The sequence below is a fragment of the Heptranchias perlo genome, chromosome 2 (assembly GCF_035084215.1).
Source record: "Heptranchias perlo isolate sHepPer1 chromosome 2, sHepPer1.hap1, whole genome shotgun sequence".
Taxonomy (NCBI): domain Eukaryota; kingdom Metazoa; phylum Chordata; class Chondrichthyes; order Hexanchiformes; family Hexanchidae; genus Heptranchias; species Heptranchias perlo.
In genome coordinates this window covers 11368323-11386338 of record NC_090326.1, presented here as the reverse complement: position 1 = coordinate 11386338, position 18016 = coordinate 11368323, and the positions used below count along the sequence as shown (strand labels likewise).

The 18016-nt window shown below is 42.7% G+C and overlaps 1 protein-coding gene across 1 annotated transcript in view; it reads right to left on the bottom strand.

The window, feature by feature from the left end:
- gmds (GDP-mannose 4,6-dehydratase) overlaps positions 1-18016 on the bottom strand; it is a 726937-nt gene that overhangs the window by 75281 nt on the left and 633640 nt on the right. The window contains exon 12 of the mRNA XM_067995743.1: positions 307-403. Coding sequence (XP_067851844.1) covers positions 307-403 — 97 coding nt within the window. The remainder of the gene's footprint in view (positions 1-306; positions 404-18016) is intronic.

Below are 18016 nucleotides of genomic sequence, written 5' to 3'. Positions count from 1 at the left end.
AAACAAGGGACAATCGTGCCACCAATACATACCCAAAGAGGCGCAAGAAATGGGCTGCAACAACTTTAATAGTCAGAAACAAGAATAAATCGCCAAATAATATATTTTAGAAGTGGGAGTATTAATGAAGGTATATTCCTAACTTTTAGAAATGCTTCTAACACCACCCAATGACCCATAGGATTTCTGGAACAAAATGACAATCTTAGATGACTTAACAGGTAATTTCAGAAACAAACAGTCAAATGAAGCAATTCACATGAACAGAACCAGGTTAGTTGTCAATTAATTTTTAAATGTTCTTACCACTTCAGTGGGTCGGTAGTACTTGGGATCAACCTTTATGTGGGCTTGGCCTGTTTCCTTACACCTCCCCACTTCATTTTCACCCTGACCTTCCCATCTAGAAAAAGACAATTACATAGTTTTGAGTATTTTGTTAAAAGAAAACATATTTGTGGAACTGACAGTACATCCCTTTTATTTTTTTACATTTATACATATATATTATGAAGCTATTATACATTGATATATTTTGTAAAGCTATTGCACATATAGGTTTACATTCACATATTTTCTGATTATTCACGTATTTCTTATGAAGCCACTGTATGATTAAGGATACAGAACAGATTACCGGCACAGGTGGTGCAACAAGAAACATTACTGGGTTTCAAGAAGGAATTAAGACAGGTTTTTGTCAATAAATGGGATTCAGTGTTATTGGAAATGCATCAAGGGAATACTGTGGATAGGTGGGCTAGATGAACCGAAGGTCTTCTCCTGCCTGAAATTGTTACTAGGTTACTTATGTTCTTATAGATATTCTATGAGATCTTTCGCTGTACAATCACACACATTTTCTAAGCGTGTACATTCCCATACATAGTTTATGAAGTTACTGCCTATCCTGACTGAAAAATACTTTTCAAAGTCCAGAAACTAATTTTTGCCCAAATGCAATGAACTTAATATCAATGGCATAAAACAATGATATCTATCTACAAATTAACAAAAGAAAGACTTGCATTTATGTAGCACCTTTCATGACCATAGGACGTTCCAAAGCGCTTTGCAGCCAATTAAGTACTTTTGAAGTGTAGTCACTATTGCAATGTAGGAAACACGGTAGCCAATTTGCGCACAGCAAGCTCCCACAAACAGCAATGTGATAAATGACCTGTTCATCTGTTTTAGGTATATTTATATTTAGATAAATGCTGGCCAGGACACTGGGAGAACTCCTCTGCTCTTCTTTGAATAATGCCATGGGATCTTTTTACAATTTACCCTTAAGTCACACCTCTGACAATGACTCCCTCAGTACTGCACTGGAGTGTCAGCCTAGATTATGTGCTCAAGTCTCTGGAGTGGGGCTTAAACCTATGATCTTCTGACTCAGAGGCGAGAGTGCTACCAGTGAGCCGAGGCTGACATTATATATGCATGTGGCACATGTTTCTTTCCAGAAACCTTACTTCCTGTAGACACCATTTTCTGTCACCCTTTTATGTCATTTATGATGGAAAAAAAAACCCTTAGTAACGTGTTAGCAATTTTAAAATAGAAAATCTTTATGTCAACATTGTGTAATATTGTAATTGCAGCTTTTTGACTACTAGGTGGTGCTGTGGTGCAAGACGCGGGCTGGTGCTGTGCTCAAAGATGGTGATTACAGGCCTCCCACCATTAGTGATGCTGTGGTGTGCGTAGCCCAAATCTGCCCACCATTTTTTTTAAAAACTCAGTTTTCAGGTACATTTCCCCTGTTTAATACCCGATTTTCAGTTTTTCACCTGATAAGCAGGGCACCTGAGACCCTCCTGCCCATTTGCAAGCGCCCCTCACTAACCCGACTGATTTGTGGCTACTCAATTTTGGGCCTGGGGCCATATCCTACCCGTCATGTTTGCTTTTCCTAGTGATATAGTGATTGACCTTGTACCAACCACGAGGGGCCTTGCAGCCCCACCAAATCATGTTTCATGGCTCCACTGTGACCCCCCCACCCACCCAATGCTTGGCTCCATTACTAAGCCACCACTGAATTTTTAAAGGGCACATTCTTTTACAAGCACTTAAACATATTATACCATGCAAATAGAACCAAAAAAGTTTACGGCCATTGTACTCGTGTTGGCTTTTTGCTGGAGCAATCCAAAACTAGTCCCACTGTCCCATGCTTTTCACACAGCCCTGTATCTTCCTTTGTTTCAAATATTTGTCTATTTTCTCTTAAAAGATGCAGCAGTCTCTGTCTCAACTACTACCCATGACAAAGCAATCCATGCTCCAAAAACTCTTTGCATAAAGAAATTTCTCCTATCATCTCTCCTTACAGTCAGTGATAATTGATATCCTTCCTTTTTTTTTTATTTGTTCATGGGATGTGGATGCCATGGGCAAGGCCGGCATTTATTGCCCATCCCTAATTGCCCTTGAGAAGGTGGTGGTGAGCCGCCTTCTTGAACCGCTGCAGTCCGTGTGTGGTGAAGGTTCTCCCACAGTGCTGTGTGCTCCTACTGTGTTCCTGTCGCGCCTCCTCAATAAAGAACATAGTCTTCCCCTATTTAATCTATCAAATCCCTTCATCATTTTAAAAAACCTTTATTAAATCTCATCTTAGCCTTCCTTCTCTGCTTCAGTGGAAATAGTCCAAATATCTGAAGTCTCTCCTCATGACTATAGTTTCCCATCCCTGGCTTCAGCAAGGTGAATCTGTGCTGAATGCTCTCTATGGCTTTAATGTTCTTGCTATATCGAGTGCCCAAAACTGCAAATAGTACTCTAACTGTGGCCTAACCATTACCATGTACAAACTTATCATTACTTCCTCTTGTACTTTATGCCCCTGTTTATAAAACCCAAAATGCCTTTCTGTGGAGTTATTTATCTGCATTCGTACTTTCAGGGATTATGCAGAAAGCTCTAGGTCACTCCATCCACACCCTTCAGCATCTTTCCATTGAGCTCATAGATATATTCCTTGTTTTTCCTCTCACAATTTATTACCCAAAGCTTATCATAGGTGCAGTACAGGAGGAGGTCATCATTCCTGTGCTGGCTCTTTGAAAGAGCTATCCAATTAGTCCCATTCCCCTGCTCTTTCCCCACAGCCCAGTAAATATTTTCCCTGCAAGTATTTATCCACATTAAATTACCTCTGACATTCTGCCAACCTGCCTATGTCCTCCTGAAGTCTTTTACTATTCTCCTTGCTGTATATCAAACCCCTACTCATGTGTCATCCACAAATTGTGAGATTACGCTCCTTATGCGCAAGTGCAAATCATTTATACATACCAAAAACAAACTCCTGGGTTACCCCACTTCCAACCCCTCTCCAATCTGAACATTCATTTACACAAACTCCTTGTCTCCTGTCTGTTTTTTTTTAAACTTACTTTATATGTCACTGCAGATGGAGCTATGAAATCCGTCACAGGGGGACCATATGCTTAAAGTGATTGTACTATACAAATATATAGAAATATTGGGCTTGATTTTAAAACCGAGCTGGGAAGGAGGCGGTGGGGGTCAAACGATTTTGACGTAAGGTCGTCTTTTATTTTTTTTGTCAGTTTCCCGTCCGACTGACGGTCTGATTGACAGGCTGGTCTCAGTTGGATGGGAGACCAGCCAGGGAGAGGACATGTTCAGGTAAGTCTGCAGGTAAGTCTTTGTTTGTATGGATTGGGGGGGGGGGCACAGGTGGGCACGGGGCATAGGTTGGTATGAGTGGACGTAGGTTGGCATGGGCAGGCATAGATTGGCATGGGGGTCGTGAGTCATAGGGGGAGGGGTCAGTCACGGGGGGGGGGGGGGGTGTCAGAATTGGGGGTCATCGCGAGGGTCTGCGATCGTTGAGGGGGAGGATCGGGGTGGGAGGATCAGGGTTAGGGGCGGGGGATCCGGGTTGAGGGGGGGAGAAGGGGTCCGCGATCGGGAGTCGGGTGTACGCGACATTGGGGGGTCGGTGCAGGTAGGCTTGTTGGGCCTGCGGGAAGCACTCCTGCTCCTTCGGGCCCACAAGCTGTACCTTTCTAGGCACCTACTTGTTAGTCTCAAGCCTTCTCGCCTTCTTTCACGAGGCATAAAACAGAAGGCCCGGGAATCCCGGCCCCCCGGGGTTGAAATCGGGAAGTCCAGAAAAATGGAGCCCCTCTTCCTGCCCCGGTGAAAACCGGAAATGAGCGGGTTAGAGGTGAGTTGGGGGCGGGTCTGAAATGGTGGCAATTTTCAATGCCCCCCAGCCCCCAAAACACCCATTTTTCACAGTTAAAATTGAGCCTATTATCTCTTTACCTGTCTTTGAAAATTAAGAGCCTCTTTTTTAACATCAGTCATTTTAAAGAGGCTTTTAGTTTTCTTTAAAAAAAACTTGGCTGCATATAGTGACACCACTATTCCCGGCTAGAATGGAGATGATTGAGTAGTTCCTCTGTCAATCGCGGCTGGAGACCGCACTGCTGGGATTGATTTTACGCACATAATTTGTATGTAACCATCAGCCACGCACGGCATTTTGCTGGAGAAATCACCCAGCTCTTATCGGGAGACTTTGCTGCAGTTTTGGTCATGAGTTCAGTTGTTGAAGCTCGTGGAAACTCTTTTTAAATACACTGTAGATGGTTTGCTGTTGTGCGCTGTTTAATCAGACTGCAGAGTAAATAGACTTTGTTTGCTGTAAAATACACGGTTTGCTGTGGTTTCTGACTCAGTGGAACTCATTGGCTGACAATATAGACACTCTTAAAACTTACCGTTCGATTTGCTGTGAAATTTGCCAGGGAATTCTGTTTACATAGCCACAGGAACGGCAAAACTGGGAATCCTCCAACTCACCGTGAGCAATGTCACAGGTGCTCTGGTAGATATATATGAGGTTAAATGTCCACAGGGCTTTTTTCAGACCATTGGGCATCAAGGCACTTCAGAACGTTATGTGCATACAATTAGTGCTCAGCGGTATAAACTGCATATTCTGAAGTCAACATCTTGGTAGTAAGTTGAGGCACCACATAATATTGGAATCTACACTCAGCGAATGGAAATGATTTACTTCACCTCTACTAATGAGCGTGAATGCAGCTGGAGCTAAATGACAACCGTGTTCTTCAAAGGTTGCATTGCTTATTCTTGTCAAACAGCTTATTAGGCATAAACCTGCTTTTTTGGCCAAAAAAACTGTTCTTCCAACCACGAAAGGCTTGGATCATAATTTTTTAAAGGTATTTAAGAGTTATAGGATTGCCGTGAGTGGCATAAAAGAGATGGGAGAGGAGTGTGGACTGCAATAAACAGGACAAAGACGCCACAAAACATCAACAAAAAAAAATATTGAATCTAAATTCATGATTGATTGGCAAATACTTCAAACTTCTTGATGAAGGAGGTGGCAATTTCTGAGCGTGAGAACTATTTTGTAAGTCCGCAATATAATTTTTAATAACTTGTTAAAATTGGAAAAAAGCCGGAAATTCTACAGCACTGTAAGTCAGATGACATGTTGTTTCATAAGGACAGGACAATTACACCATGCAATGCATAATGCACTATTCCGCTGCTGAAGGGCAGGCATGTGTCCATTTAAAATGGAATTGCTCCTCATTCATGAACTCAACGCTCAGGAGATAACAGCTCAGATTGGGTTTCTTCCCCTTTTTATTTAAGTGTGATTGCTCAGGCCAGGACACATGTCAACCAGAGTTTAATTATTCTATGGTCAGGGAACTTTGCAGATTAGAATGTGCTGGTCAATTTCTGACTGCATCGCACAAAAACCCACATTTTAAGATTGTTTTCCACATGTAACAATGGGTGTGAAGTCTGTGCATGCTAGACGTACTTTTTAAAATATCTAATATATAGTACATTCAATATGTGGGGCAAGCAGTTTAATTGAAAACCCATTTTAAGTGCCTGTAGCGCCTGTCACTTTTGTATGTAGGTTCTGTGATAGGCATTTTCAATTTTAAAGGTGTCACACACAACAGCTGCTATTTTATAGTTAGGGCAAATCACCCTGAGATCACACAATCTGGCCAGAGTCCCATAAATCACTCAAATGCTTTCTAAAAAAAAATGTTATCATCTGCCATTTTTTTCTCTTCAGTAACTGAAATTTCTAATGTCCAAAATAAGGGTCTAAACAAAACAAGAACATTCAAAAATAATAAAATTCCCAAAATGTATTCACTGAATTTTCTTTTGTGTCTTTTAATAGTTTTATTAAAATTTTTATTTGAAGGCTTTAGCCTCTCTGGAAAGCATCGGCTCAGACTTGATATTTTTGTTCAGATCAGAGACTCTGTGGGCTGAAATTGGATTAGAATCATAGAATCATAGAAGTTTACAACATGGAAACAGGCCCTTCGGCCCAACATGTCCATGTCGCCCAGTTTATACCACTAAGCTAGTCCCAATTGCCTGCACTTGGCCCATATCTCTCTATACCCATCTTACCCATGTAACTGTCCAAATGCTTTTTAAAAGACAAAATTGTACCCGCCTCTACTACTGCCTCTGGCAGCTCGTTCCAGACACTCACCACCCTTTGAGTGAAAAAATTGCCCCTCTGGACCCTTTTGTATCTCTCCCCTCTCACCTTAAATCTATGCCCCTCGTTATAGACTCCCCTACCTTTGGGAAAAGATTTTGACTGTCTACCTTATCTATGCCCCTCATTATTTTATAGACTTCGAAAAGATCACCCTTAACCTCCTACTCTCCAGGGAAAAAAGTCTCAGTCTACCTAACCTCTCCCTATAAGTCAAACCATCAAGTCCCGGTAGCATCCAAGTAAATCTTTTCTGCACTCTTTCTAGTTTAATAATATCCTTTCTATAATAGGGTGACCAGAACTGTACACAGTATTCCAAGTGTGGCCTTACTAATGTCTTGTACAACTTCAACAAGACATCCCAACTCCTGTATTCAATGTTCTGACCAATGAAACCAAGCATGCTGAATGCCTTCTTCACCACCCTATCCACCTGTGACTCCACTTTCAAGGAGCTATGAACCTGTACTCCTAGATCTCTTTGTTCTATAACTCTCCCCAAAGCCCTACCATTAACGGAGTAGGTCCTGGCCCGATTCGATCCACCAAAATGCATCACCTCACATTTATCTAAATTAAACTCCATCTGCCATTCATCGGCCCACTGGCCCAATTTATCAAGATCCCGTTGCAATCCTAGATAACCTTCTTCACTGTCCACAATGCCACCAATCTTGGTGTCATCTGGATTGTGCAGTCTAATTTCTCAGTGTGCATTAGTCAGCTTTTCTTATGGAATATTTTTCTTCACCTACTAGCACTACTTGCCCACGTGCAATGTCATGGTGATTGACTCATTATATATTAAATTCAGAACGTGGCGCAAGCGTTTCATTGAAAACTCGTTTTAAGTACCTACACTGCCTGTTAGTCCTGGAGGTGGCACTGTGACAAATATTGTCACTGTTAAAGGTGTCAAACTGTGTAACACAGAGGCCCAGAAATTCAGGCACGTCCATATTTGGTACAATCCTCGCACCTGAACGGTGAGGCCCGAGGCTCCCCTCATATTGGGCCTCGAGCCGCATTTCCATGGAGCCGGCGAGCTGCAGGCGAAGTGTGATTCAAGATCGTGAAGGTCAGGCTGCCGCTAGCATCGCAGGTAAGTGAGGAACGGTGGCCGATCAGGCCTCGGGCCGGGGTGGGAGGGGGGCAGGATTGGAAGCAGGATCGGCCGGGGGGTGGGGGTGGGGTGGGAGAAGCAGGGGCCGGGGGGAGGTAGGGGGAGCGATCGGTGGCTGGGGGCGATGATCGCGAGGGGAGTGCCCCGCGTTCTTTTAACGTGAGGTTGGCAGGAGCACTCCTGCGTCTCCCAGCTCCACCTTCAGGTAAGTATGGGGCCCTTCCTGTCGGTTGGTGCCCCCGTTGTGCTGTACGAGGTCAGCGCATGGCGAGGGAAGCACTGGAGCATTCTAAAATCATAAACAGGTCCTGCAAGATGCTCAGGGTGCTAATTTGAATAAATTATCCTGGCCTTGAAATGTTCCTGACGTGCGCTCCTGGCGCCAGCGTGTCTACCGTCTCCAATATGGTGGGTGGCGCACTTCCTGCCTGTCATATTGGCAGCTTAGTAGGCCAGTTAGCACCCGACAAACACCAAATTTCTAGGCCACAATATCAGCTACTTTATAGTTAGAATATATCATCCTGCGACCGTACAATCTGGCCACCAGATTCCCATCTCTCAAAATGCTTTCTGAAATTGTTTCCAGTTGTCGTTTTTTTTCTCAACAATTGAAATTTCTATTATCCAAAAAAAGGGTCCAAATAAAGTAAAATATTCAAAAAAATTACATATTTCACAACATTTATCCACTGAATTATCTTTTATGTCTTTTAGTGCTTTCATTCAAGTTTTTACGTGAAAAATCTTACTAAAGTATAAAAATTCATTCAAATTTTTACTTTTCAGCCTCTCTGGGTTTGGACTTGATATTTTTGTCCAGACCTGAGAATTAGTGAGCTGAATTTGCATTGTGCAGTTTGAGCATGTACAGTAGACCTAATTTCCCACAATGCTGATGGGATTCTTTAAAGCTTCAAGCACTTTCATCCCAAGCTGCTTTTCTTCAAATAATTTTGAAAAACAAGAGGACAAATTTCAAAAGATTCTTTTAAGTAAAATATATACTGAGTGTTTTTCGTAGTGATGGGAATAACAGGCTGGTAGGAAGCAGAATGGGGAGTGGGAAGGTGAGGGATGGGGATGCAATCGAGCAAGAGAGTGGGGGGGGAGCATGAGTGATTCGGGGAAGGAGGCGTTGAGGGCATTTTCCATAAACCACCATCCCAATTGGAAGTCCATAGCTGTTGGAGGCTCCTTTCCGTGCCTCACGACGCCCACCACCTCCCACAAAAAAGGGAAGAAGAAAAGACAGTGACAGAAGCTGAAGAGGACAAAGAGTAACAAAAATAATAGTTACAAGGAGAGAGCAAAGAGAAGAGAGACTGACAGAAAGAGAAGAGGAGAGACAGAGAGAAACAGCAACAGAAAGACATCAGAGACAAGTAAGAGAGTGACCATACTCTCCAACTTACCATGTGCAATGCCGAAGGAGATCAACTTGTATTCTGATATGTTGTTGCATACAGTAGAATCAGAGTGTACATTTTGTTCAAACTGCTGACTAATACCAGTTTGTAAGGTCACAGTTGCTCAAAAGAAGACTGTTTTGTAACTGAAGGAAAAGGATGTGCTTTCTGGGTTATTACCAGTCTTTGGTAAGCGTAATTAATATTATTCGCAGGAGCAACTGTGGCTTTGGAAACAAAACATTGAAGTAAAAGTGTGATATAATAGAAATAACAGAGACCTGGTTAAAGTGGATATTGACTGGGAGCTGAAAACACCAGGCTATAGAGCCTACAGTAGGGGTAGCAAAGCAGCCAAAGGAGTGGCAAATATGGTTAAGATATGACACTACACCTATAAAGAAAAAAATGATGGGTCATGACTTGCTGAGGCGGGGCATCTAACGGTATTTGTCCTTAGTTAGACTTGCCCTTGCACGTTTAGGTTTTTACAGTTTTTGCTTGGCAAATTGCTGAAAGTGCAAGCTGGTAACGGGAGGGAAACAGGGCATCTGGGTCCTGAGTGAACAGGGCAAGCAACTGGGTATCTCCTTAACCAATCAGATTGAAGGATTGTGAAATTAACAACGCAAGGACTGAGAAGGAAGTGTAAATTAGAGTGGGTGAATTCAATGTCAAATCAGGTACAGAAAGAGAAATAAAGAGGGAAAGAAAGACTGGATTAAGAGGGAGAGATAAAAAGAGACAGGAAAGAAAAATAAAACATTTTAAAAAAAATTTACATTTTAAAAATCTCCAACAATTAAAACCTGAAGGAATGAGACTTCACACTTGCAATAGTTAATTTTCAGTGCCAGAGAGGTTGACTGGCAGTAATTAACAATTATCACTTCGTTAAAAGGATACTTAGACTGAAATGGTCAAGACTTAAATTTCTGTGGGGAGTTTAGTTCGTATCTATCGCGCAAGTACAGCAACTGCATGCCATTCAATGCATGTCAATGGTGAATCAGCCTGCGAAATGCCATTTCGCAGGCTGATGGCGGAAGCTAACAGTGGAGTGGCGCATCTTGGGCAGACAACTATTGGATTTCCGCGTTTAACCGCGCATCTGCTCCTCGCCTGAAGTTGCTGTAGCAATTGTGCATAAATAACGGCAAGCGCCATTAGATTCAGCGTTACTTTGACAGCAAATTCTGGCCCAATGTGTCTTGGCTGCTGCGGCAGAGATGATGTAGACTGACATCAAGAATAGTAAAGGAAAGAAGGTAATTATTAGTTGCTGTTAAAGAAGGTAATTGATAGTTGCTGTACACTTCCTGGACAGGAGAGGGTAGCCACGGAAACATATTTTGCAGCTCAGGGAGGTCTGAAAACATCCAAAATGTTAATCATTGGGGACTTCAATTACCTTGATATCGACTGGGAAAAAAGCAGAAGCAAAACTGAAGAGCATTGCATGTTTCTAGAGATGGTACAGGGTCACTTCCTTACTCAGTTTGTAGTACAGTCAGCAACTATTCTTGATCTAATCTTTGGTAATGATCCAGATATAATGCAAACGATAGAAGTAGGGAAGCATTTAGGATTCAACAGTCGTAAATGAGTTAGATTTTTGTATTTACTGCCTGAATGGAATGCAGCCTGCCCTATTCTATTCAGAGTACTAAAGGAAGTGGCCCTGGAAATAGTGGATGCATTGGTGATCATCTTCTAAAATTCGAAAGACTCTGGAACAGTTCCTACAGATTGGAGGGTGGCAAATGTAACCTTACTATTTAAAAAAGGAGGGAGAGAAAAAACAGGGAATTACAGACCAGTTAGCCTAACATCAGTAGTGGGGAAAATGCTAGAGTCTATTATAAAGGATGTGATAACAGAACATTTGGAAGGCATTAACGTGATTGGACAAAGTCAGCATGGGTTTATGAAAGGGAAATCATGCTTAACAAATCTACTGGAGTTTTTTTGAGGATGTAACTAGTAGAATAGATAGGGGAGAACCAGTGAGTGTGATGTACTTGGATTTTCAGAAGGCTTTTGATAAGGTCCCACTAAGAGGTTAGTGTGCAAAATTAGAGCACATGGGATTGGGGGGAATATACTGGCATGGATTGAGAATTAGTTGACAGACAGGAAACAGAGAGTAGGAATAAACGAGTCTTTTTCCGGTTGGCAGGCAGTGACTAGTGGGGTACCGCAGGGATCAGTGCTTGGGCCCCAGCTATTCACAATATATATCAATAATTTGGATGAGGGAACTGAATGTAACATTTCCAAGTTTGCAGACGACACAAAGCTGGGGTGGAATGTGAGCTGTGAGGAGGATGCAAAGAGGCTCCAATGTGATTTAGACAAGTTGGGTGAGTGGGCAAGAACATGGCAGATGCAGTATAACGTGGATAAATGTGAGGTTATCCACTTTGGTTGTAAAAACAGAAAGGCAGATTATTATCTGAATGGTGATAGATTGGGAAAAGGGGAGGTGCAACGAGACCTGGGTGTCCTTGTACACCAGTCGCTGAAAGCGAGTATTCAGGTGCAGCAAGCAGTTAGGAAGGCGAATGGTATGTTGGCGTTCATTGCAAGAGGATTTGAGTACAGGAGCAGGGATGTCTTACTGCAGTTGTACAGGGCCTTGGTGAGACCACATCTGGAGTATTGTGTGCAGTTTTGGTCTCCTTATCTGAGGAAGGATGTTCTTGCCATAGAGGGAGTGCAACAAAGGTTTACCAGACTGATTCCTGGGATGGCAGGACTGACGTATGAGGAGAGATTGGGTCGACTAGGCCTGTATTCACTAGAGTTTAGAAGAATGAGAGGTGATCTCATCGAAACATATAAAATTCTAACAGGACTAGACAGACTTAGATGCAGGTAGGACGTTCCCGATGGCTGGGGAATTCATAACCAGGGGTCACAGTCTCAGGATACGGGGTATGCCATTTAGAACCGAGATGAGGAGAAATTTCTTCAATCAGAGGGTGGTGAACCTGTGGAATTCTCTACCACAGAAGTTGCGCCACTCCACTGTTAGCTTCACGAAAACGGCATCTCGCTGTCTGCCTCACCACTGAAATTCATTGAACGGTGTGAAGTTGCTGTATTTGTGTGGTCGATATGAACTAAACTCGCCACAGAAAGTTAGGGCTTGTCCATTCCAGTCTGAGTACCCTTTTAACAACGTGATAAGTGTTAATTACTGCCAGTCAACCTCTCTGGCACTGGAAAGTAACCATTACAAGTGTGGAGTCTCATTCCTTCAGGTTTTAATTATTGTTGGAGATTTAAAAAATGCAAAATTTTAAATTTTTTATAAATTTTTCCTTTCTGTTTCTTTTTTCTCTCTCTCTTAATCCAATCTTTCTTTCCCTCTCTTTATTTCTTTTTCTGTTCTTGATTTGACCATTGATTCATCCACTCTAATTTCACAATCCTTCAATCTGATTGATTAAGGAGATACCCTGTTGTTTGCCCTGTTCACTCAGGTCCCTGATGCCGTTTCCCTCACTGCGACGTTATCAGCTCACACTTCCAGCAACTTGCCACGCAAAAAACTTAAAAACCTAAACATACAAGGACAAGTATGACTAACGACAGATGCCTGCAATAGCAAAATCTGGGCCATTATTTTTTTTTTCTATGATTTTCCTCCAGGGTTGCTCGCAACAGTGTTCAGGAGATTAATCTTCAATTCCTAGAGACTCGAGGACAATCCTGGAGGGTTGGCAACCTTAGTCCCAGATTCATAAGAAGAGGTGGTTTACATGGGTTCCTCTGGCTGCGCAGTTCAGGCTGCCTGTACTGGCCAGTTGAAGTGGTTTTGCGTTTACCGTCCTGTAGGTATCTTTCTCAGCCACTGGGGAAGTTACAGTAGTCAGAAACAAAACGATTCTGCATGTGCAGCGTTTTCTGTTGTTCCAGCTGGTGTGGAAACTGCCCTGCAATATAAACAGAGCGGTTCTCACATCACCTAAACAAAGCAAGAACAATGGCCCAGAAATTGCTGGGAAAATAAAGGCGAGTTCGTGGTGCACGCCATTATTAATGCTTAAAAAAATCCAGCAATTTGTGGCGAGGAAGAGACACACCATGAGTTGTGAAACATAGAATTTTACATTCAATATACAGCACAGAAATAGGCCATTCGGCCCAACAGGTACATGCTGGTGTTTATACTCCACACGAGCCTCCTCCCATGCTTCTTCATCTAACCCCATCAACATATCCTTCTATTCCTTTCTCCCTCATGTGTTTATCTAGCTTCCCCTTAAATGCATCTATGCTAGTTGTCTCAACTACTCCTTGTAGTAGTGAGTTCCACAATCTAACCACTCTCTGGGTAAAGAAGTTTCTCCTGAATTCCCAATTGGATTTATTAGTGACTATCTTCCATTTATGGTCCCTAGTTCTGATCTCCCCCGCAAGTAGAAACACCTTCTCTGTGTCTACCCTATCAAACCCTTTCATAATCTTAAAGACCTCTATCAGGTCACCATTCAGTCTTCTCTAGAAAAAAGATCCAGCCTGTTCAATCTTTCCTGATAGGTATAACCTCTCAATTCTGGTATCATCCTAGTAAGTCTTTTTTGCACCTTCTCCAGTGCCTCTATATCATCTTTATAATTTGGAGACCAGAACAGTTCACTGTACTCCAAGTGTGGTCTAACCAAGGTTCTATACAAGTTTAACATAACTTCCCTGCTTTTCAATTCTATCCCTCTAGAATTGAGGGATAGAATTGGCCTTATTAACCTGCATCACTGCTTTTAGTGATTTGTGTATCTGTACCCCCCGATCCCTCTGCTCCTCTATCCCATCTTATTTTCCAAGCAGTATGTGGCCTCCTTATTCTTTCGACCAAAATGTACCACCTCACACTTATCTATATTGGAATTCATTTGCCAATTACACGCCCATTCTGCAAGTTTATTAATGTCTGCCTGTATTTTGTCGCAGTCCTCCTCAGTATTAACTATACCCTGCAAATTTTGAAATTGTACTTCCGAGTTTTGATCTCTGAATACTGGGTTGACATCCAATGGGGGAACTCACGTTCCATGAGAGGAGACTGCACCCTCTCCACCCCGCTCTGTCATTGTAGCCTCATCTCATGTTACTCCTTAGTGATATAATCTGCAGACATGGGGTCAGCTTTCGCATGTACACCTATGACACCAAGCTCTACCTTTTCAACTTCCTCTCTCAATCCCTCCACTGATCCTATACTTTCAGGCTGCTTGTCAAGACTTCATTCAGTCTTGGATGAGCATTAACTTCCTCTAGCTAAACAATGAGAAGACTGAACCCACTGTTTTCGGTCCCCACCATAAACTTCACTCCCTTGTCCCAGTCACTGTCTCATGCTGAACCAGATTGTTCATACACTTGGTGTCTTGTTCAATGTTGATCTGAGTTTCTGACCCCATATCACAAAAACTGCCTACTTCCACTTCCATGACATTGCCTACCTCAATCTATCTGCTGCACAAAAACTCATATATGCCGTTGGCTCCTTCAGACTCGAATACACTAATGTTCTCCTTGTCCAAAACTCTGCTACTTGTATTCTATACCGCACCGCCCCAATCATCCGTTACCCCCATAATCATTGACCCATATCGGATCCCAGTCCCTCCAATGCATCAAATTTTAAATGAGTATAATTGTCTTTAAATCCCTCTATGGCTTTGCCACCCTATATCTCTGTAGCATCCTCCAGCCATATAACCCCTCCTTCTCCGCCTGATTTCTCCCTTCCTCTGACTCTGGCCTGTTCTGTATTTCCTCCTTCTTTTTGCACATCATTTAGCTGCATAGGCCTCGATCTATGGAATTCCCTCACTAAACCCCACTGCCTCTCTATCTCCCTCTCCCCAAAGACATTCTTTAAAACCCACCTCATTGATCAAGATTTCCATCATCCTTCCCAATCTCTCCTTTGGCTTGGCATCCATTTGCCTCATGCCTCATTCACCCACATTAAAGGCACATATAAATTCATGCTGTTGTTGAGTCTACTAAAAGCTGTAGATATCTTTCAACTTCATACTTAGCTGTTTTAACACCATTCACAGGGTTTGCCCATTTTTCTTCCTTTGTGCCGTACTTTACACTTGTCTGTATTAAATTTCATCTGCCATTGATCAGCCAACTTACATATTTTGTTTAACTCATTTTGTAGTTTCAAGCTTGCTCCTAACATTCACCTACCACTGCTAGTTTGGTCTCTCTCTCTCTCTCTCTCTCTCGCTTCTTCTCTTCCATTCCTAAAGGAACGCGAGGCAACCCATTTCTCCCACTGCTTTACAGCCAGCAGATCGTGCCCTGGGTTGTTTCCATAACAAAGTCCCTTTCCATGTGGCATTCCTCATCTGTATCTATCTTGCGTTCTTGAGAAATAGAGGGCTATCGAGGATGAATCGATGAAATTATCAGCATAGTGCTAGGTTAAAGTAAAAGAGGCAAATAAGGTACAGCACCTTCTTAATACAATATTTTACAGCGCTATTTTGGATGGAATGCTCACTTTACTCGGCTTCCACCTTTACAATGCAGTTTCCACTGTTTTTCAGCTTCAAAATGGTAATCAAAAGTTTCTTCGCAGCTGAGCAGTTACAGAGATTAAATAGAGCATGTCACACCTCATTAAATCTGCGATTTGCGCAGGGTCTGCTATTGATCAATTTCAATGAATAAATATGCTATAACTGAGAATGATTTAGCTGCACGAGATTAAACCAGGGGTTCTCAAACTTTGTAACAGTATGCCACACCCGTTGAGAAAAACCATGAAGCCTCAACAAAGCAGAAGGAAAATACTGCATTCTCTGAGCACAGCAGACACCACAACATGAAAAGGGTTTACCACATGTTAACAACAAAGTAAAGACAATAAACAGTAACACAATGATGAAGTTACAGCCCAACTTAAATACTTATTAAAATATTACATACTTGCATTTTAATTTTCACATCGACTGGGAGAAGCAGAACAGCTCAAACAATAAAGGCAACACATTTCTAGAATGTATTCGGGACAGCATTCTTGAACAAAACGTTTTAGAACCGACAAGGGAACAGGCCATACTGGATTCAATGATGAATAAACCAGCATTAGATAACAATCTGACATTAAGGGAATAGTGACCATAATGTGATTGAATTTGATATTAAGTTTGAGAGGGAAAAAGGTAGGTCACAAACCAAGATTTTAAGTTTAAGTAAGGCAAAATTCAAAGGGATGAGAAATGAACTGACCACAGTAAACAGGGAATAACTGTTAATGGGTAAACCAACAGACAAACAGTGAGAAGTATTCAAAGAAACATTTGGTACGATACAAAACCAGTACATACCCGAAACGGCAAAATCTCCACTTGTGTAGTTAAGCAACAAAGGTCACCAAATGAGGTAAGGGACAGTATCAAGCTAAAAGAAAAGGCTTACACAAATGCAAGGAAAAATGGAAATTCAGCAGACTGGGAGAGCTATAAAATGCAACAGAGGGATACAAAGAAACTAAGAGGTGCAAAAAGGGAATCTGAAAAAAACTTGGAAGGGATATCAAAGCTATCAAAATTTTTATCAATATATTAATAGAAAGAAAGTGGCAAAGGCCCATTAAAGACGATAAAGGCGAGACTATAATGGACAACAAGGAAATGGCAGACTTGTTAAAAGAGTACTTTTTATCCATTTTCACGCTGGAGGAAGAGGACAAAATACCAGCGGTACAAGGAAACCTAAAAATAAGTCAAGGGGAGGAACTTAATGGATTTAACATAAGTTACAAAAATGGTAATGGCGAAAATAATGGGACTTAAGATAGACAAATCTCCAGGACCTGATGGTTTCCACTCCAAAGTATTAAAAGAAATAGGTGAGGAAATTGCATTAGTCACAATTTTCCTAAGCTCTATAGATTCAGGAATTGTGCTTTCGGATTGGTAAATTGCAAATGTCATTTCATTATTTAAGAAGGGACGGAGAGAGGGAAAAACCAGGTAACTACAGACCCATCAGTTTAACATCAGTTGTGGGGGAGTTACTGGAATCGATCATCAGAGACAGAGGGGGTAATTTTAACCCCCAAGGAGGGGTGGGTTGGGGGCAGGTGGAAAGGCAAAAATGTAAAACCTGCCGCCAACTCGCCCCCTTCCGGTTTTAACGGAGGCGGGTCGCGGGGCGGCGGGCGGCCAATCCGCTCTCAGGAGGCAGGGTGGTCAGTAAAACCTTTTGAGGCGGCTGTGGGCCTCCATTTTAAAAGTATTCTTATTTTTAATTCCTGGGGGCCGGGATTCCTGGGCCTTCTGATTCTCGCCACGTAAGATGAAGCGAGAAGGCCCGGATCAACTGGTAAGTGCCTTTATCGCACTGCTTGTGTGCCAGGAGTAGCAGGAGTGTTTCCTCCAGACCCAACAAGCTCACCTACCACGATCCCACACGCGCGATCGGCCGACACCCCCATGTCCGCACCCCCCTCCCCCCACCAAGATCTCCGACCCCCCCCCCCCCAACGATCAGCTGAACCCCCTCCCCTACCATCTCTGACCCCCCCCCGATGGTCCGGCCCCAACCCCCACGATTTCCCACTTACATGGCATCCGCCCCTCCCGGCTGCTTTCCCGTCCAAACTGGCAGCCAGCCTGTCAATCTGGATGCCTGTCGGGTGGGAAACATGCTGAAAAAATTTAAAAGACGTCCAAATCATCAGGAAGTCCGGGAAACGTCCGGGTTTGCCGTCAGGAAATCCTCCCCCGCCCTCTCCACAGCCCCGAGTAAATATGAGCTGATGAAAGAGTGTCAGCATGGACTCGTTAAGGGTAGATCATGTCTGACTAAAAGTAACAATTAAATGATAGAACAGGCTTGAGGGGCTGAATGGTCTACTTCAGTTCCTACCTCTTCAAAACCAAAATA